The sequence below is a fragment of the Ursus maritimus genome, unplaced genomic scaffold, assembly GCF_017311325.1.
Source record: "Ursus maritimus isolate PB19 unplaced genomic scaffold, ASM1731132v1 scaffold_16, whole genome shotgun sequence".
In the NCBI taxonomy this organism is placed as follows: domain Eukaryota; kingdom Metazoa; phylum Chordata; class Mammalia; order Carnivora; family Ursidae; genus Ursus; species Ursus maritimus.
The window spans coordinates 54,958,583-54,980,224 of NW_024424008.1; the positions used below are offsets into that span (position 1 = coordinate 54,958,583).

The 21,642-nt window shown below is 44.6% G+C and overlaps 1 protein-coding gene across 2 annotated transcripts in view; it reads right to left on the reverse strand.

Annotated features, from left to right (window-relative positions):
- The window catches only part of DIXDC1 (DIX domain containing 1), a 60,643-nt gene that overhangs the window by 27,009 nt on the left and 11,992 nt on the right, over positions 1-21,642 (reverse strand). The window contains exons 2-5 of one of the 2 annotated variants that reach the window (XM_040631220.1): positions 10,249-10,378; positions 6,961-7,086; positions 4,633-4,864; positions 3,910-4,017 (exon numbers count right to left, since the gene is read on the reverse strand). In XM_040631220.1, the coding sequence (XP_040487154.1) occupies positions 3,910-4,017; positions 4,633-4,864; positions 6,961-7,086; positions 10,249-10,378 (596 nt within the window). Of the gene's footprint in view, positions 1-1,103; positions 1,615-3,909; positions 4,018-4,632; positions 4,865-6,960; positions 7,087-10,248; positions 10,379-21,642 lie in introns of those variants that run through there. The other variant, XM_008690081.2, reaches the window with a different exon arrangement.

Sequence of the window (21,642 nt, forward strand, 5' to 3'; positions counted from 1 at the left end):
TGACGATTCAGGCCTCTGCATTTGCCTTTCTACAGAAATGAGGAACCACTTGCAGAAAGAGGCCTCCTGTATCAGCTGCTCTTCTTTGAGAAATGATAAAATGACACTTCCTTAGCTGACAAGGTGCTATGGTTGACACGTTCCACTGCCTGCATTTGGCTGGACCACAGTGGGTATGTGTGAGACGCAGAGGGTGGGGGTGGGGGTGGGAAGAGGAGTATGAACCTAGGATGCTGGAAAACTGCTTGCCTAAAAGCAGAGACGCATGCTCAGCTCCACCTTCCCCCTCTGAAGTGAGTTGTCTCCCATATAAGGGCAGAAGGAGGCGGATGTCTGCATATCCAACCCCACTGGGGGAGTGGCAGAGCCGCCAAAGGAAAACAACATTTCTCTTTCTTGAATTTGAGGCTGCCAGTGTGTGAGGCCACAGAGAGGTAAGACCATGAAACTAGGCGGCCAAGTCAAAAGATAAAGGACCTGAGGAAGAAAAATCCTGAGACACATGTCGGAGCAGCAATCTTGCAGCAACCCCAAGAAGCTTGGAGATGAGGATGGTGCATTCAGTCTTGTGCTTCAGGTCACAGAAAAGTGTTTTAATGCTAATTAATTACATGGCTTAGGCTCTTCCTGATGAGCTCGAAACCCCTGTTTTGTAAACAAGTAATGCCCCACCTGCCATCATAATCCCCTCAAATCAGGGAACTGATTACAAACAAGGTGTGACTGATATGTTTCTTAATTCCCACAAGTCTAACATCTCTCCAATCTTAGCATCAAATGATCCCCCAGCAAAGTCCAAATCAGAGTAAAATCATTTTTTTTAAATGGGTAATGGGTGATAAGAAAGAGCCCGGTTTACTCCTGAAGTGCCCTCCCACAGCAGAGACAGGACAAGGAAAAGGGCCACTCCTCCCTCCCCTATGCTGGCTCCAGTTTCCTAAACCCACTGTATTTTGTAGTGATAATCCCAGACCCGCAGCCTGTCCTTCCCAGTATAGCGCCCCTACCCATCCCGGTGCGTCTCTGGCTAAGAGCATCCTCCAGCCCCGGCCCTGCTTCCGCCCATGCCCCCCACCTCCAAAGCCTAAGTGGCTTCTGCTCACCATTTGACTTGCGTCCCTCCCATGGTCCCCCTCCTGGCTCCGGCTTCAGCGAGCCTGCTTCCCCGGGTGAAGCGGGAGGCTGGGAGTCACGGCGCTCCCGAATTCGGGCATGTCTCCCCACGCTGGGGCCCGCAGAACCACTCCACAGGCAGGCCGGCTATCAGAGCCGCTGGCCCCGACCGCGGGAGAGAGTCGGAAAGGCAGAGAGGCGGACGTCTCGGCCCCGGGGACCGGGATGCTCCCGGGACTGAGGCGCGCGGTCCCCGCCGCTCAGACGCTGCAGCAGCCCAGCCTGGGCGGAAGCCGCCTCCCCTCTTAGGCTGCGGGTCCCTGGCAGCAGCATCGCGGCGTCCGCGCGGCTCCGGGCGTGCCCCTGGGCGCGGGCATCTCACCCCATAGCTGGCTCGGGGCAGCGCTGCCCGCGACTCCCGCTGCGCGGTCGGGTCCCGGAGGCGAGCGTGCGGGCGTCCCCGGCTCCGCGCCGCCTCCAGCTTCTCCCGCCCCTCCCCTCGCCGCCCCCGCTTCCAGGCTGTCAGCGCGGCGGGCAGCGCGGGGCTCGGACCCAGCACGGGCGGGGCGGGCGGGGCGGGCGGGGGGGGGGCGAGCGGGAGCCCAGCGCTGGGCAGGGGCGGGGCCGCGGACGCCGAGGCCCGAGGAGGGGTGGGCACCCCGGGGCTGGAAACGCCCTTTCTGCACTGACCCCTCCCTTCGCGGCCACGGAGGTCGGGTCCGGTGTCACCTGGCTCCTCGCCGGAGGGGGAGCCTGGCCGGGTGGAGACTCAGGGTCGCTCCCGGAAACCCGCCGAACGTCGATCTCCTCCCACCTTCCCCCAGGCGTTGCATGTGTTCTTGTTTCCCAACTAAGGATCATTTTGCGTGGACACAGGAGGAGGCCGGCCCGAGGTCTACGGAGCAACAGGCGGCCCTGGCTCTGCCGGGGTGTCTCTCGAGGAGCGGGATGGGGGGGGCACCTTTCCCATCTTCTAAGCCACTCCCCGTTCACCATCACATCGCGGGGTCTCCCGGCCTTCATGGGTCACTGAGCCATGAGGTGGCCTCCCCCTGAGGAAGGGGGAGAGCGGACAGAATGTTCCAGAGCCTGCTGGGTCCCGGGAGCTCACTGACCCAGCATCCCAAAGATGTAAGTGAGAGGTCAGCTTAGAAGACAATGACAAAAAAGCAGGAAGGAGCGACAGACAGGGGAATGCGACTTATTACCTGACTCCTCTCCCAGAAAAACTGTCACTGTCTGCCCGCCCCCCGCCCCCGCAGCCCGATTTCCAGGGCGTCCCTAATTCACATTGTGTCACAGCCCCTGCCCCAGTCTGAGTTCTCCTGCCAGAAAGGAAGGAAGCAGGTGTTCTCAGGAAGAAATCCAGACTTCTCTCCTCTGGCTCGCTCTGGCTTGCTCTGGCTTGTTCTGGCGCTCGCGCTCTCTCTCTCTCTCTCTGGCTCTCTCTCACTCTGGCTTTCTCTCACTCTAACTCTGGCAGGCACAAAAAAGTGAAAGGCCTGTAGCCATGCAGGAAGCAATAGATCTCATTATACAATGAAATGTCCTTTGATTCTGTACCAAGTGATAGTCTAAGCGGCAAGCAAGGAAGAAATGGCTTAGATTCTCATTACTAGCACACCTATTGTTCAATGGGTACAGGGTTTCCTTCTGGGGTGATGAAAATGTCTTTGAACTGGATAGAGGACATGGTCACACAACATTATGAAGATACTAAATGCCACTGAATGGTACACTTTAAAATTAGTGTCTAATTTTATGTTATGTGAATTTTATAAATAAAAAAGCAATCTACTAAATGTAAAAATTAAAGTTGAGCAAGGTTATCGGTATATTAAAACGCTGGGAAGAATTCCATGTGACTGCAATAAATTTAAGAAATGGTCTATCAATCTAAGATGGAATTTCATGTGGAAAAGAAACAGGAAGAAAGAAAATTAATGCACTTAAGATACATGTAAGACAACAATTAGGCTTAACTAGAACAGACTAAGCAGGGTTGGGGTAGGAGAGAAAAGGTCGTAAGAGCATAAATTAAAAATGATTCAGCAACGAAACGGAGTTGGTAAATAAGCTGACATGATCAGGGGATATATTTTTAGGAGCATGATTTACATGAGCCAGGAAGGTAGTCTTTTTCTGCCACTACACTTGGCATCCATCAGGCTTTTATTAGAGCAGTGTGTCCTGTTTTGGTCTTTGCACTTGGCTCTGAGGGCTAGAGATGGCCTTTCTGCTAGAGTCACAAACAGCGTAGGCCACTCCAATGCATAGTAACCTGCCACAATTCCTAGCCCTGTAAATGAAAGTTGGAAACATCCTAATGCTCTCAGACAACTCTGCTCCGTTTTTTCTCTTGTTACGTGCTTGATACAACCTTCTCAGGCCACACTTAGCGTTCAGCGCAGGCGCCACGGCAGAACCATGGAACTGGCTGTCAGAAATGCTGGCGGCTGAGACGCCAATATCTGAACCAGGGGCTGGGCCCTCACGGCTCCCAGTCACGCCCCCGTGTGGACAGAGCTGGGCACCGACACTCAGGCTCCACACAAACCTTCCTTGTGTGGGGAAACTTCCCCACACCCCACCCTCCTTACCTTCCTGCCAGCACAACCTCAAAGCAGTGCTGAAGATGACCCTTTAAAGTCAAACATAAACTGAGATAAAGAGAAAAGAGCGAGGAGCCTTACTGCCTGTCGTATTGCTACTTGAAGCTGAAAACTCTGAGACGTCCCCCCAAGAATTCCACTTCGAACCAGGACGGTCGTGCTAAGGAGCTGCCACCACAGTTACCTGGAGCAGCTGGACTCAGACGGAGACCTCTGCTGCCCTTCGTACTGCTGCACCAGGGCCCGCACGCTCCAGTATGGATTCTCGATCTCCTCATCCACGCTGTTGTTCCTAAAGTCGGAGGGCACCAGCAAAGGAGAGGGTGTCAGTCCTTCAGCTCAGGTCAACTCAACAAGAACTGAGAGATGGCCACTCTCAGAGCGCTGAGGAAAGAAAGAGGAGTGAGGCCAAGCCCCTGCCTTAAAGACACTGGACACCCAGCAGGGAAGACAGACTTAAACACAACCAATTCCACTAGTCTCTGCAACACCCAGGGTCCTGCTCTCTCCCAACAGACATACAACCCCCGAAATGTTTCCTGCCATAAGTCTTCAGGACAAGCTGGCTTTAGGATACATTCTAGAGAGACTCCCCCAGATGACTTGGAACATTGCTCCCACATCTCTCCCCGTGAAGAAAACACACTGTGCCAAAGGCATATATTTAACATCCTGGGCACCAGAACAAAAAATTACAAATATGATTCCTTTACTTTCTGCTAACTGCAAAATAAACACCTCTTTTAAAAGGGCTTTTCTCTCTTGGAGTGTCCTCTCTGACCCACACTCCATGCTCTTTTCTGCAATGTGGGCTGTTTAGGGGATGCGTCCATCTATGGCACGGTATCATTTACCATGAAATATCAGAGAGAGGAACAAGTTCCCATCCCCAGATTTCCACCCTTACCTCTGTCTGTATCGAAAGACATCCCGTCCTGACCGTGACACGTCATGACACACATCAGCCAGAGCGGCAGCTGCTCCCTGGGCCACAGCAGTGGCGCAGTGTGGCTGGTGACTCTGCAGAGGGGCTCTGGAGTCCCTTCCTTGGCTCACTGTCCTGCTGGAGCCAGGTTTGAAATGAGCTGCCAAGGCAAGGACCAGCCTCATGATAGACTTCAGGTTTCCTTCCACAATATCTGAGGGACAGAACAGACCCAGAGGTCCTAAGAGGGAGGCAGAGGGTTCATTCATTTAATATGTGTTTGCTAGTGATACAGGTCTCTCTGTCCTCACAGAGCCATGTTCAACAGGAAGACAGAACATTTAAAAGCAATCATAACGAAGTATGGTAATGTGTTATGGTAGGAGAACAGAATGCTCTGGGAGTCTCTGGGAGCAAAGTAAAGGCATCTTATCCAGCCTAGAGGGCTCAGGGAAAGATTCTCAGGGGAAGTAAATTTTAAACTGAGACTTGATTGACAAGCACTGGTTCATCAGGTAAAGGAGGAGAAGGAAGAGAGTATTCCAAGAAGAGGGAACAGCAGGTGTGAAGGTCTAGAGGTGAGAGAGAGCATGACACACAAGAGCTATGCTGTCCAGTATGGCAGCCACTAGCCACATGAGGCTACTGAGCGCTTAAAGGGTACAGTCTGGATTGAAATGTGCTATACGAGTAGTACTTGGCACAAAAAATAGTCAGACTGAAACATATCTCATTAGACTTTGTACAAAAAATAGAATGCACAATATCTCAATAGCTTTTGCATTGATTACATGTTGCACTGATAATATTTTGAATATATTAGGTTAAATAAAATGTATTATTAAAATTCATTTCTCCCATTTCCTTTTTTTTTTTTTTAATGTGGCTATTAGGAACTTTTAAGTTCTGTATGTGAGACTCGCGTGACGCCCCTGTGGCATGGCGCTGCGGCAGAGAACTGAGAACAGCATAGCTAGGGGCTCAGAGTGCAGGGGGAGAAGGTGAAGGGCGAGGCCGCAGGGGGTAAATCAGAGGTCAGGTCAGAAAGGGCACGGCAAGCCACAGGACAGGCTTTGGATTGTCCCCCTAAGACCCGCACATGCAGAGCAGTGGCATGAGCTTATGTATTCTCAGAAAGATAATTTTGGCTGCTGTGTGGAGAGCGGAGGGGAGGGGGACAAAACTCGAGGCAGTGAGACTAATTAGCAAGCTGCTGCACTTGCCAGGTAAACGACAATGATGTCCTCAACGGCAGTACTCCCTCAAAATAGCTAACTTTAATGGGCCAGATCCCCAAGCCCACCCCTCATGGGGACCAGAGCAGAGATATTACAGCACTCTAAATTTTGCCCTAGAAAAAAAGAATGCATGCAAAAAAACAATGTGATTGGTTTGGTGAAAGTTAAAGTAAGGGAATGGGTAAAATTCTATTTTTTTAGTTTCATTTCATTTGCATTGCAAATATGCAAGACTTGGAAAAAGTTTGGCTATCCTTCCTTCTACAGGGGGCTCTCATTGGTACAAGTATCTGCCCCACCTGAATGATTCCAGCACAGAGAACACCAATAATCCAACATAGAAGGAAGACTCCCTACGGCCCCCATTCTCATCAGAGCCACGGGCAATCAGACCCAGAAACAGCAGCTGAAACAGAACCAGATCTACAGTCAGCTCTAGAGATACGCGGGAGGGCCAGGGAGCCAGGGCTGAGGACACCTAAACAAATGCTTTGTTGCAGCTGGGCTCAATACGGACTGAGAAGTGTCCTCTTGTGGCCATGCAGCTACAAGAGAGGGTACGTACAGAGGTCCCAGAACCCCTTTCATCTTGCCTGAAATATTCTGTGATATCCAAAAAATAAAAAGCTATAAAATATTTTTCTTCTGGAAAACTGGATGGAAAAATATAGCTATTATGATTTGAAATAATTCTTGAGCATGAAACCCAAGGAATTGAAAAACACTATCTTCAATTTTGATTACTTAAATGAGACATTCTAAAGTTAATATCCCAATCTTGTCATTTCTACTGTATTAATTTTTGTACCTACACTCAAGCAAACCTTTATTCAATTAAAATGAATAGAGAATGTCTGTCTCCACCCAGGTTTTCAAAGCACTCAGATTTTGATAATCACCCTGTCCTAAGAGGTTAGCTCTCTTTCGGGACAAATGATATGAGGCCACGGGCCTCATCTTATTCCAATCTACTCAGAACCCTTGGCTATGCAATGGATGGTTCTTCTGAGCCTCATAATCACTGGGTAAAGCTGAGTGTACTCCTCCCCCATAGATGTGATGAGGCGCTGACCTTTAGCCGACGTCTGGTGCATTCGAATTTTTTTGGAGGCCACAAACTGTAACACTTTCTCCACATTATTCTTCATCTCCTGTTGGTTACTGGGACTCAGCTGTACCCCATTCAGTTTTTCTCCTGCTGTTAGAAGAGAGAAAACATACGAAAGCTATAGGGAGAAACACTATCAAAGTTTCATAATAGCCAGATACCAAGAGAGGGAATATTTGATGTAAATGCTAAGATTATACATAAATATGCAAGTGAGTTAAGCCTTCGTGCTTGTAATTTGGATGGGGAATAAGAAAGTAAAAGCCTTTTGGAGGGTCTTCAAATTTTCAAAACTCTTCCCAGGGGCCTGTGAAGTTACCGTGTTACTCATTCAGCAAATACTCATTGAGCACCCACTGCGTGCCTGGCACTATTCTGGGCACCAGTGACACAGCAGTGAGCAAGAGGGACAACACCCCTTCCACTGCAGAGGTGCTGTCTCCAGGATGACAGATGACCACGTTAACCAGTACGTGTTTAAAACATTGTCAGGCCGTGGTAAGTGCTATGAGGAAACACAAAGAAGAGTCGGATCATGGCCTCCCTGATAATGTATCTCGGCAGAGACTTGAACAAAGTAAGAGATGTGAAGATTTGAGGAGGAAGCACTCCACACTGAGGAATCTCAGGTACAAACACCAGGGCGGGAATGAACTCAGCTGATCTGAGGAACAAACACAAGCCCCGTGCGGTTGGAGCGGAGAGAGAGACAGGAGTCGAATCCTAGGAGAAGGCAGACAAGGAAGCAAAGCCAGGTCATTTAAGGGTCTGTGGATTACTGATCTGTGTTTTTAAAAGTGGACTCTCTATGGACTCAGTTTGTGTAGAGAGGAAACAGGGAGATTAGTTAGAAAATGAAACTAGTCAAGGCAAGGGTTAGTGAGATGGTTTGGGCTTGACTGGAAAAGGCTGACAGGTGAGAAGTCAGATATCAGGTAAAATTTTAATATAAAGCAGATAGCACATATGAAGGATTAGCTATGATATATGAAGAAAAGAGAATAATTAAGGACAACTTCCAGGCGTTCTGCTTTAATAGCTGGGTGAATGAGACCGTCCTGTGTTACTTCAGTGAAGAAATCTGGAGAGAGGAACTGGTAGGGAGAATATCCAAAGCTGCATTTTAGACATCCAGGGTACCATGCTGAGCATGAAGCTGATATTCATGTCTCGAACTCAAAGACAAGTTTAAGGCTAAAGATACAGTTGTGGGAAGAGATCACTTGGGGACAGAGAAAACACAAGGGCTAAGGACTGAATGTGGAGGACCTCAACACTTAGAGGTCAGAAAGGAGAAAAGCCAGCAGTGCAAACAGGGGAGCCAGTGAGGAAGGCAGGCCCTGGAAGCCAAGTAAAGAGGGTGTCTGAAAGAGGAGGGAGGGACAAACTGTGTTCTGCTAAATTGAATAAAATGGGGACTGAGGCTGAGCCACCGGATTTGAGAAGGCAAAGGTTGTGACCTTGACGAAAGCACTTTCAGTGGGGAAGTGGGATCAAAAGCTCGATGAGGGCATGTTAAAGAAAAAATGGGGAATAAGGTAGTGAATTCAGCGAGTCTTTCCCCATAGCAAAGTCACAATAAAATGCAGCATTTAAGAATCTGGGTTTTGGGAAACCAAGAATACATATTCATATTGCTTCTATATGCATAGAACATCTCTGAAAAAAAATGCAAGAAATTGCTAACACTAGTTGCTTCCAGAAAGAACACATCATTACCGCGGGTGGAAAAAAGGCTTTTATATCCTTTTGTGGCTTTTGCATTTTCTATCTGATTATATTTTCAAGTATAATCGATTCAAATCAGTTAAAAAGAAAGGTCTGAAATGAACTTTGGAATTAAAACAGTTCTAGCTTTGTACCTCTGCTTTGTCACGGTACAGTTACGTGGCCTCGGAAAGTCGCCTAGCCTTTCTGAACCTCATACATGAGTAAGGCGGTAGTACTCATCTCACCCCCATAGCATAAATCATTCAAAGTAGCTTAGCACAATCCTCAATATATTCTAAGTGTTCGATGAATTTATTTATTTATTTTTATAAATCTTTTTTAAGCTTGGTTTCCTAAAAATGGGGATGACATTATCTGCTTCTCAAGAGTTGACAATTAAATGAAATCAAATTAAACGAGATAAAAAGTGTTCAATAAATGGCAACTATGACTATTATCATTGTTATTATTATGAATGAATGCCCTGGTGAATCCGTGAGCTGGTCCAGTGAGGTAGCAAACCGGGCTCCTTCCATGCCACTTGCAAGCCCCACATCTCTCAAGGACTCTAAGCAAGGTCAGCTGATTAATAGAACGATTAATGTCAGAATGCCTATTCTGTTCCAGGCCCTTGGGCAGAAGTTGTGGAAACAGAAAAAAAAAAAGGTATACTGTGCCTGCTCTTAAAGAGCTCAGTCTACACTGGAGAGAGAGGAAAACTATTACTGCTCAGTGAATGGCAATGTTACCGTAATACCAGAGCTGTGGACAAATGCTATGGACATAGGGAATGGCACCATCCAGTAAGAGCGACTGGCAACAGCTCCTGGGCTCCCTGAGGACGAGCCCTTTCATGGGGAGATATGGGAATGTCATGGAGGGGTCCTTTTGCTGGTAAACCCTCCTTCTTTCGGCCTCACTACTATTTCCTTTTCCAGCCTTGGTTTAGACATCAGTCCTTTTGGCAAGCCATCCCTGAACCCTAGGACTGGATTGGGTGCCTCCATCCGCCCATGTGCCCCTCTCTGTCCTTACCCCATCAGAGTCCTAAGTATGTGAATGGAATTGCGTTCACTTTCCAGTCTTTCCAACTAGATTGGGACACTCCTGAGAGCAGAGACCACGCTCAGAATCACATTGCCAGGGGCGCCTGGGTGGCTCAGTCGTTAAGCGTCTGCCTTCAGCTCAGGGCGTGATCCCGGCGTTCTGGGATCGAGCCCCACATCAGGCTCCTCTCCTGGGAGCCTCCTTCTTCCTCTCCCACTCCCCCTGCTTGTCTCTCTCTCACTGGCTGTCTCTGTGTCAAATAAATAAATAAAATCTTAAAAAAAAAAAAAAAAAAAAGAATCACATTGCCAAAGCATGATACGGTGCCCGGCACACAGTTTGTTGATTCGTAAATAAATGAATGAACATTGGGCAAGTATGTTAAACCTTTATACTTCCATTTCCATATACTACAAAGCAGCAGCACACTGCTCTGCAGGGCATGTGGAGGATAAAGAAGGCATGTTCCAGCATCAGAGTCCAGGGCCAACTGACCAACGATCTCGATGAGATAGGCCAGGATCACCCCATCCCGAAGATCCTGTCGCAGGTCCTGCACCGGCTTCACCGCTGGCCTCTTCTTGAGCTGTGCATTCACCCAGGCCACGTACGCCTGTAGCTGTTGCTGGAAAACCAAAGGTGGAAAGAAGAGAAAGGTTGCATACTATTCTTCTCCTTTGCCCCGCACCTTCTAAGGCAGCATTTGAGAATGAGCTGTGGTGGGAAATCCACATCCAGAGGGAGGAGGAGGTTTCAAGGAAATAAAGAAGGAAGATGGTCAGACATGGAGCATGTTCTAAAAATTTCTAGTTTTGGGGCGCCTGGGTGGCACAGCGGTTAAGCGTCTGCTTTCGGCTCAGGGCGTGATCCTGGCGTTACGGGATCAAGCCCCACATCAGGCTCCTCCGCTATGAGCCTGCTTCTTCCTCTCCCACTCCCCCTGCTTGTGTTCCCTCTCTCGCTGGCTGTCTCTATCTCTGTCGAATAAATAAAAATAAACAAAATCTTTAAAAAAATAAATAAATAAATAAAATAAAAATAAAAATTTCTAGTTTTATGCTAGGGAAATTTCTTCAGGGAAAGCTAACCGCTGACTTGGCGGCAGTGTAGACACAGATAAACAGATGAGTGTTTCAATGACTAGGACTCCTGGTTTCCTTGTGTTTTCTCTGTTGACCAGGGATGAGGCCCAGCAAGCAGCACAGCCGGTTTTGGGGTGTAATCACTGCTGCCAGCAACCCACTGTGCTTCCCAGGAATAATCACTCGTGTCTCGAATGCACAATGGACAGCGATACTCAGAAAGCCGGTCTTGGGGAACCAGGAGTAAACAGCAAACCTGCTCAGAACCGCCTCTCCCATCGCTCTTCACAATGAGACTTAACTGAAATCATCTCAGGGTCAACCCAAGATTTATTCTCCTGAGCCCATAATCCTGAGATTGCTACTCAGTGTTAATCCATGCTTTATACTGTCAAAGAGGATCTAGTTGCCTAAAACCTGCACAAAGAAGGAAAAGAAAGGCTTTGGTGAGTAGGGCCTTGAAGGCTTGGGCAGGGGGGGGAGGGAGAACTTTCGCTTCTTGTGAGACTAAGCCAGCCAGTACCATCAGAAGCCTGAAGGGCCCAGACAGGGACATATAACCCACCCAGCCCTCAGATAACCTTACATATTTTATTTTGTCCCTTACACAAAGCTTGCAGTCAGGTGTTTATTCCTATTATGCATTTGTTCTGAAGATGGGCACTAAATATCAAAATAGCACGTGACCAATGTCCCAGAAGCAGCAGCAGCGGTCTGGTTTCTGTATAAGCCCAAGACCCTGAACCTAAAAATTAGGTTCAAGGGCTAACGGTGTTAAGTTACAATCTGGTTAAAGAACACTTGATTTCTAAGCCACGAGTACTTTGTCAATGAAATGATGTTGGAAATTACTCACTGACTGCTTCCTGAGCTTAAATCAAATCTTCGTTATTTTCTCTGTGTCGACTTGTGGGAATAAATGAAGGCTTTGTAAGACAGTACTAAGGCAATACTCGATCAGCTGCTGACAAACTGCAGGAAGTGTCTTATCGGCAGGTGGGGGATCCGATATCTACATGAACCACACACTAGTTTTGGTGTTTGATGTGTATTTTACTGTATAATAAATGTACCTGAAACAGGACCTGCCACACAGGTGATGTCATTATTATTTTCATCATTATCACCATTTAATTAATTCTCACAAAAGCACTGAAGGGTCAGTGTCCTCTCTTGGATAATTTCACAGATAAAGTTCTCTGGATAAAGTTCAGAGAAGTTATGTAACTCCCCCAATGTCCCCAGCGAGGACAGAACAGACATGGTATTGAAACACAGTAAATGTGGTCCAAGTATTGACCAAGGGCTTCACGCTACCCAACTCACTCCGCAGAATAGGGGTGGCTGCACCTTCTGCCTGATGTGGGCCAGATTTCCGCGCAGGCTCTGCTCCTTCTCCCCTACTGCACAGCCACAGCACCGCGGGCGGCAGACCAGTCAGGCAAAAGGGCACCTCTGTAGTAAACCACTCTGCTCTGGGGAAAAGGAGTTAAGACCGAAAAAGCCATGAAGGGTAACAGCTGGGATCCGACTACCTGGCTTACATATAAAACTCCTAACCAAAAGAATATCCAATGGAAAAAGGACAGTCTCTTCAACAAATGGTGTTGGGAAAACTGGACAGCCACATGTAGAAGAATGAAACTGGACCACTTTCTTACACCGTACACAAAGATAAATTCAAAATGGGCGAAAGACCTAAATGCGAGACAGGAATCCATCAAAATCCTAGAGAACACAGGCAGCAACCTTTCCAACCTCGGCCGCAGCAACTTCTTGCTAGACACGTCTCCAAAGGCAAGGGAAACAAAAGCAAAAATGAACTATTGGGACTTCATCAAGAAAAAAAGCTTCTGCACAGCAAAGGAAACAATCAATAAAACTAAAATGCAACGAATGGGAGAAGATATCTGCAAATGACATATCAGGTAAAGGGCTAGTATCTAAGATCCATAAAGAACTTATCAAGCTCAATATCCAAAAAACAAATAATCCAGTCAAGAAATGGGCAGAAGACACGAACAGACACTTCTCCAAAGAAGACATACAAATGGCCAACAGACCCAAGAAAAAATGCTAAACATCACTTTGCATCAGAGAAATACAAATCAAAACCACAATGAGATACCACCTCATACCAGTCAGAATGGCTAAGATTAGCAATTCAGGAAACAACAGATGTTGGCAAGGATGCAGAGAAAGGGGAGCCCTCTTACACTGTTGGTGGGAATGCAAGCTGGTACAGCCACTCTGGAAAACAGTATGGTTCCTCAGGGAGTTAAAGATAGAGCTACCCTATGACCCAGCAATTGCACTACTAGGTATTTATTCCAAAGATAAAAATGTAGTGATCTGAAGGGGCACCTGCACCCCAATGTTTATAGCAGCAATGTCCACAGTAGCTAAACTGTGGAAAGAGCCAAGATGGCCATGGACAGATGAATGGATAAAGAAGATGTGGTACATATATATATATAATGGGATGTTACTCAGCCATCAGAAAGGATAAATACTTACCATTTACACTGACATGAATGGAACTGGAGAGTATTATGCTGAAAGAAATAAATCAATCAGAGAAAGATAATTGTCATATGGTTTCACTCACGTGGAATGTAAGAAACAGCACAGAAGGTCATAGGGGAGGGGAGGGAATACTGAATGGGAAGTCATCAGAGAGAGAGAAAAACCATGAGAGGCTCTTAACTCTAAGAAACAGGGTTGCTGGAGGGGAGGTGGGTGGGGGGACGGGGGAACTGGGTGATGGGCACGAAGGAGGGCACATGATGTGATGAGCACTGGGTGTTACACGCAACTGATAAATTACTGAACTCTATATCTGAAACTAATGATGTACTATATGTTGGCCAACTGAATTTAAATAATTTTTAAAAAACCTCCTAACCAATTTCCCTTACCTAATAACACCTTCAACCCACCCTCCACAAATTCCTGCTTCAGATCCCTCACTGGCTTCCTTCACTGGCTGGATAAAATCCAACCTCCTTCGCTGCATTTAGTCTCATTTGCTGGCTGCTACCTCTCTTCCAGCTTTCCTCACTACCCTCCCGTTTGCCTGCCACATTTCAGTTCGTCCAAACCATCTCAGTGCTCCAAACGCACCGAGCTTTCCAGCCACTCTCCCTCCCTGAGCCTGATGCTTCCTCTTAAGGCTCAGCTCAAGCATCACCTTTTCCAGGAAGCCTTCCCTGACCCTCACACACTTCAGCTCTCACATCCTCTCCTTGAGGATGTCCTATGTCACATAGGGCTCTGAGAGCACCAGCCCAACCTGAGCCCACACTTTGGGGATTGGGGAGGAGTGGCAAAGGGGACAGTGAGCTCAAAGGAGCTCAGGTATGAACTATGCTCTATGCGGGGAGTGACAACAGTTTAGAATTATTGGACTTTAGGGGCGCCTGGGTGTCTCAGTCGTTAAGTGTCTGCCTTTGGCTCAGGGCGTGATCCTGGGGTCCTGGAATCGAGCCCCACATCAGGCTCCTCCGCTGGGAGCCTGCTTCTTCCTCTCCCACTCCCCCTGCCTGTGTTCCCTCTCTCGCTGGCTGTCTCTCTCTCTCTCTGTCAAATATTAAAAAAAAAAAAGAATTATTGGACTTTAGAGTAACAGGAGTATGACAAATATTTGAGTTGGTGAATCATTTGTCACATTTCCTCGGGCCGAGACTTAAAATGACTGCAAAAATGAATAACGCAGGGGCAGACAAGAACAAATGGTTTACGTTAGGTCAAGATCATTTCTACTTGAGTAACCACAGCCTTCCGTTGGCTATTGAATAGAAGTTCTGTCTGGTGCAAAACTGATCAGAGGTTCTAACAGTACTTTTCATCCACATTAATCTCAGCTCTGGTCTTTCAACAAAAAAGGATTCTACAGCATTAATGATAATAATAGTCACCACTGTTCTGAACACCTACTCTGTGTCAAGAGTTATACTAAGTTCTCCCTTCCCCCCTTCCTTCCTTCCTTCCTTCCTTCCTTCCTTCCTTCCTTCCTTCCTTCCTTCATTCCGTAAAGGAAACTCTATGCCCAATTTGGGGCTAGAACCTACAACCCCAAGATCAAGAGTCACACGCTCCACTGACTGGGCCAGCCAAGTGCCCCTCTGCTAGGTCCCATGAACACATTTTTCCTAATGCTAATCTGCCAGGAAGATTTTACTGTATCTTTTTTGCTAACTGGAAACTGAGACTCAAAAAAGGTGAAATAACTTGTTCCAGGTCACCCAAACAGTGAACCGTGACCATGAAATTCTAACTCCAAGCCAATGTTCTTTTCATTGGACCACACTATCACTTAAATAAAGGCATCCCCAAGGTTTCAGTGAATCTCCCTCAAACTCTCAGAATGGAAGACACCTTCGTCTAAACCAGTTTCTCCCCCACATCCAATGCTTGGGTCTCTTGAGTAATAATCTACACTAAGTAGCTCTCTACTACTCCAAGTATGGCCCACAGGCCAGCAGCACCAGCAGCACCTGGGAGTCCATCAGAAATGCAGATTCTCAGGCTCCTACCCAGGATCCACACGTTAAACAGATCTCCTAGTGATTCATATGCACGTTAAAGTTTGAGAAGCACTGTTCCCATCCCTGGTTGTGCATCAAGATCACAAGGGAAGCTTTTAAAAAATACAAGACACGTAGACATCACCCCATTGAATTCTCTCCAGGGGGTATAATTTAGCTTTATTTTCCCAAGTTCCCTCATATGATTCTTGTAGAGCTAACGTGAGTCTTCTCCTAGCTAAAAGCTCCAGTTCCCTTAACCAAGGGGTTCCCTAAACCCTGATTACCCATCAGAAGCACTGGCGAAGCTTTTTAAAAATACTTCAGTCTGGGGCCCACCGCAGACCAGCTGGAACTTCTGAGGGTAGGGCCCAGGTATATATATCAATATTCCTTAAGTGCTCCTACGTACATCCAGAGTTGCAAGCCAAGGTCAACATCCCTGACATAAAATGGTTTCAAGTATTATTGATCTCCTGTCTAAATGCTCTGAAACCAAGACATCTAGAACCTAACACAATACTCTGGGTATAAAAGGAGACATGAAGATTCCTCATTCTAGACATTTCTCTTTTTTTTTCTTTCCTTCTTCTTTCCTTCCTTGGCTGCCAGAAAACACTGACAACCCACACTAGGGGCTTATTCAAAACCCCTATTATTTTTATTTTATTAACTGTTCATTTTGAAATAATTTCATACTTACATGAAAGTGGCAAAAATGGTACAGAGAATTCCCCAATACCCATTCCCTAGCTTCCCCAAATGTTTACATCTTACAGAACCATAGTACAAGATCAGAACAGGTCATTTACACTAACACAATACCATTAACTAATCTCCAGACCTTATTCAAATTTCACCAATTGTCCCACTGTCCTTTTACTGTCCAAGATCTCACACTTAAGTTTAGCCGTCAAATCTTGTTGGTCTCCTCCAATCTGGGACAGTTGCTAAGTCTTTCTCTGTCTTTCATGATCTTGATAATTTTGAAGAATATTGCCCAGTTATTCTCTACAGTGTCCCTCAATTTGGGTTTGTCTGAAGTTTCTTACTGATTAAATTCAGGTTATGGATTTTGGGCAAGAATAACACAGAAGTCATACTACACCCTTCTCAGTGCATCATATCAACAGGCACATGATGCCATTTAATTAATTAATTGTGATCAAATGGTTAAGGTAGTGTCTGCCAGGTTTTCCTACTGTAAAAGTTGCCATTTTCCCCTTGTAATTGGTAAGTATCTTGTGGGAAAGTGCTTTGAGACTATGAAAATATCCTTTTTCGCATCATCACTTTACTTATTTTAAATTGAACATCGATTTTTCTTTCCTGATTGATTACTATGATGTTTCCCAAATGATGATTTTCTAATTCCATCATTCCTTCTACAGTTATTAATTGGAATTCCTAATATAAAGAGGCTAGCTCTCCCTTCTCCCCGTATCAACTTATTTATGTCAGTATGGGCTCATGGGTATTTATTTCGCTTTTATTTATTATATTAATCCATTACTATTATTTATTTTGCTGCTCAAATTGGGACAAATGTTGGTTTCTGTATCGTTTTCATATGTTCCACTTTTTAAAAAATTGTGCTAAAAACACATAACACAAAATTTGTCATCTCAACTATTTTTAAGTGTACAGTTCAGTAATGTTAAGTATATTCACACTGTTGTGCAATGAATTTACAGATCTTTTTCACATTGCAAAATTGAAACCCTGTAGGCATTAAACAACAAATCCCACTCCCCCTCCTCTCAGCCCCTGACAATCACCATTCTACTTTCTGTTTCTATGTATTTGAAAACTCTAGATAACTCAAATACGTGGAATCATACGGTATGACTGTCTTTTTGTGATTGGCTTATTTCACTTAGCATATGTCCTCAAGGTTCATCCATGTTGTAGCACGTGTCAGAATTTCCTTCCTTTTTAAGACTGAATCATATTTAATTGTATGTCTATACCACATAGTGCTTATCCATTCATCTGTTGATGGACACATGGGTTGCTTCCCCCTCTTGGCTATTGTGAATACTGCTACACGAACATGAGTGTGCAAACACCTCTTCAAGATCCCACTTTCAGTTCTCTTGGATATAGACCTAGAAGTAGGACTGCTGGATCATAGGGCTGATCATGTGTTTTGAACACTTCCTTACTTTCTGGCATCAGAAGATACTCCACACTTGTCAACTTGTACTTTCCTTGCCCAGCTCAGGAATCAGCTATTTCTCAAAGGACCTCCGGTTCTTTTTATTGGAGAATAGCTTTTAGAAACCAAAATTTGGGCATGAGTGGTGCTCATTGTTACTGGGGTAACATTCTTGGCGCTCTCAGTAGTAGAGTAGGAAATACATGTATGTACATACACACACACACACGCGTGTGCGCACATGAACACAAACACACACACGTCTATATCTACTGATCTTCACAAAGAGACATATACCAGGAATTATAGCATAAATTACACTGATCCCTCCTCTAACCCAACCCACAGAATTTACTCCTTCCTGTCCTTTTTCTTTATTATAACTCCTTTCTCCCAGTGAGAAACTTGACTCTTACTCTCCACTATATATTTACTAATATTTGCTCAATCCTAGAGAACACATAAAATAGCGTCAGACTTGCTAACTCATACCTTGTAAAAAATTAATTTACTAACCATCATATAATATTTGTGCATAGTTCTTTTTGTCTTTAGTCTTACAGTGTTAGTGAAAATACTGATTCAAAAGTCACCTAGGTTTGTTCTTCTCCACCCCCTCCGGTGTGGTTATGTTCATTTGTAACACAGTTGGGCTTGTTTCTTAGGATCAGGAGTCCATTGTGGGTTCTCCCCACATTGAGGATGCTCAGGTGAAACGTTAACATGATCCTAAAAGTCAGAGCTATACAAAAACTCTAGTCAGGAAGGCAGCACCTCCCCATCATTCTTTCTACGCCACCCCCCTCCTTTCCATTCTTTCCACCTCCTCCTATTCACCCCATAGGTAACCAACCTCATGAATTCCACTTTCTCCTTTCCTTCTTGTGTGAAATATAGCACAGCACTGACATTCTCTTTGCACTTGTGCTTTTCACTTCATTTCACTTAATATATTCTGGAAATCACTCCATACTGGTTTAGAGACTTTTCCTTATTCATTTTTACAGCTACTGTAATCCATTATGTGGATATGCCATAATTTATTCAACCGTTCTCCTGTATGTGGGCATTTAGGGTTTTTCCAAAGCTTTGCAATTACAAACAATGCTGCAACGAGTGACCTTTTGCATGTGTTTTTTTCATGTTGATACCGGTCTACTTTCAGGGTAGATTCCAAGAAGCCGAACTGCTGGATCAAAAGGCAAGTAGGTGGATAATTTTATCAGATATTGCCAAATTCCCTGCCTAAAGGGCTGTATCTGTTTGCGTTCCCAAAGGAATGCATGAGAGCACACTTCTCCACAGCTTTTCCAGCAGAATGTTGTCGTACTTGCAATTCTTGCCCATGGGATAAGTGAGAAATTGTATCTTAGTGTTGTTTTAATTTTCAGTTCTTTCAAGTTTAAACCTGTTTTTGTAGGGGCGCCTGGGTGGCTCAGTGGGTTAAGCATCTGCCTTCAATTGTGGTCTATATATACAATGGAATATTACTCAGCTATCAGAAAGAACGAATTCTCAACATTTGCTGCAACATGGACAGCCCTGGAGGAGATAATGCTAAGTGAAATACGTCAAGCAGAGAAAGACAATTATCATATGATTTCTCTCATCTATGGAACATAAGAGCTAGGAAGGTCTGTAGGGAAAAAAGGGATAAAGAAAGGGGGGTAATCAGAAGGGGGAATGAAGCATGAGAGACTATGGACTATGAGAAACAAACTGAGGGCTTCAGAGGGGAGGGGGTGGGGGAATGGGATAGGCTGGTGATGGGTAGTAAGGAGGGCACGTATTGCATGGTGCACTGGGTGTTATACACAACTAATGAATCATCGAACTTTATATCGGAAACCGGGGATGTACTGTATGGTGACTAACATAATATAATAAAAAAACATTAAAAAAAAAAAACAGCATCTGCCTTCAGCTCAGGTCATGATCTCAGGGTCCTGTGATGGAGCCCCGCGTCGGACTCCCTGTTCAGCAGGGAGTCTGCCTCTCCCTCTCCCTCTGCCCCCGCCATATTCTCTCTCTCTCAAATAAATAAATAAAATCTTTTTTAAAAACCCTCTTTTTGTAGGTTTAATAACCCATTTTATATCTTTTACCTTTTATCACTTTTTTCATATCTAAATGAATTGTCTTTTTCTCATTTTTCTTTCAAAGTTTTGGTCCTTTGTCCTTCCATTTTTAAGTTTTTACATCTTAGCAATGTCACCCTTTTGTCTTTGACATGTGTCACAGATATTTGTTTTGTCAGTTGTCTTTTGACTTTACTTATATTGTCTTTTTGGCCATGAAAGAGTTTCTATTTTTATATAATCACATTATTGATCATTTATTATATTGTCTCTGAATTCTGAGTCATGGTTAGAAAGCCTTTCCCTTCACTGAGGTGAAAGAAGAATCCACCTGTTTTTTTCTAGTTCTTGTATGGTTTCATTTTTTACATTTAGATCCCTGATCCATTTGGAGTCTATTCTTGTGTATTATATAAGAAACAAATCTAATTCATCTTTTTCAAACAGCTACCCAGTTGTTCTAGAACCATTTAAAACTGCCTCTCTACCCCGGTGGTCCGAGATGCTACCTTTGTCCTATACTAAATTTCCATAAGTCCTTGGGTCTGTTTATGGGCTTTGCATCCTACATCACTCATATATTTGTTTACTCATGCAAAACATTTTAATTATAGAGGCTTTACAGTACATTTTAATGCCCAGTAAGGCTAGTCCCTGCCCCCTGAAAATTTCCTTTTTTAGTGTTCTCTTGACTACTCTTGCCTATTTATTTCTCCATGCGTATTTTGTTATTTTTACCTAACCTCCTAAAAAAGCCTGTTGGCATTTTTATTGGGATTATATTACATTTATAAATTAATTTAGGGAGACCTGTCACCTTTACGGTGTTAAATCAGCCTACTCAAGAACAGGGGATGTTGTTTCCTTTGTTCAAATTTTTCTTCCAGGAGTGTTTTAAAGTTTTCCTCCTGTAGGTTTTACACATCTCCCCTTAGGTTCATTTCTAAGTACTCAATCTTCCTTGCTGCAATTGCAAATGAGCTTTCCTCTACCATTACGGTCTCTAATTGGCTACTTTTTGGGTATATAAAGCTGTTGATTTCTGTGTGTTAATTTTATATCCTCTTACCTTATCTTTTGTTGTTTGAGTTTTATCACTAATCTCTTCGATTTCCAGGATTATTACTATGTCTGCAAAAATAAATAGTTTTATTTCATTACTAAGCCTTGTGCCTCTAACCAAATTTTCTAGTTTAATTGTGCTGGCTAATACCTCTGATACAAAGTACAACAGAGAGTGGGCATCCTGCCCTTGTTTCTAGACTTAGAGAAAAATTCTTTCAGTGTTTCCCAATTTAGGAAGTTACTGGTTTTAGGACTAAGGTATATATATTTTATCATGTTAAGTATATCCATCAAGTCTTATTTTCTTGACTGTTTTATGAGGAATGGATGTTGAATTTCAATAAAAGGTCCGTCAGCCTTTATTGAGATAATCCCATGATTACTTCTCCTGAGACCTATTAACATGGTATATGATACTAATGGATTTCCTAATAATAAACCTACCTTGCATTCTTGGAATGAACCCCACCTGATGATAGTGAATTATATGTTTAATGTTGGATTCTATTAGTGCTATGTTAATACTATATGTATGGTACTTTTTCATGGGTATTCATAAATATTAGTCTGTAGTTTCCCTTTTTGCACTGTCTTTATCATGTTTAGGCATCAATATTATATTTGCTTTCTATTTTTTTTTAATTTTTTTTTAAAGATTTTATTTATTTATTTGACAGAGAGAGAGACAGCCAGCGAGAGAGGGAACACAAGCAGGGGGAGTGGGAAAGGAAGAAGCAGGCTCATAGCAGAGGAGCCTGATGTGGGGCTCAATCCCATAACGCCAGGATCACGCCCTGAGCCGAAGGCAGACGCTTAACCGCTGTGCCACCCAGGCGCCCCTATATTTGCTTTTTAAAAAGAGGTAGGAAGTTTCTCTTCCTTTTCAATGCTCTGAAATAATACATAGAGCATTGGAACTATCTGGTAAAATGCGGCACTTTGGTAGAATTCCTCTATGAAATAATCTGGAACTGGTAGTT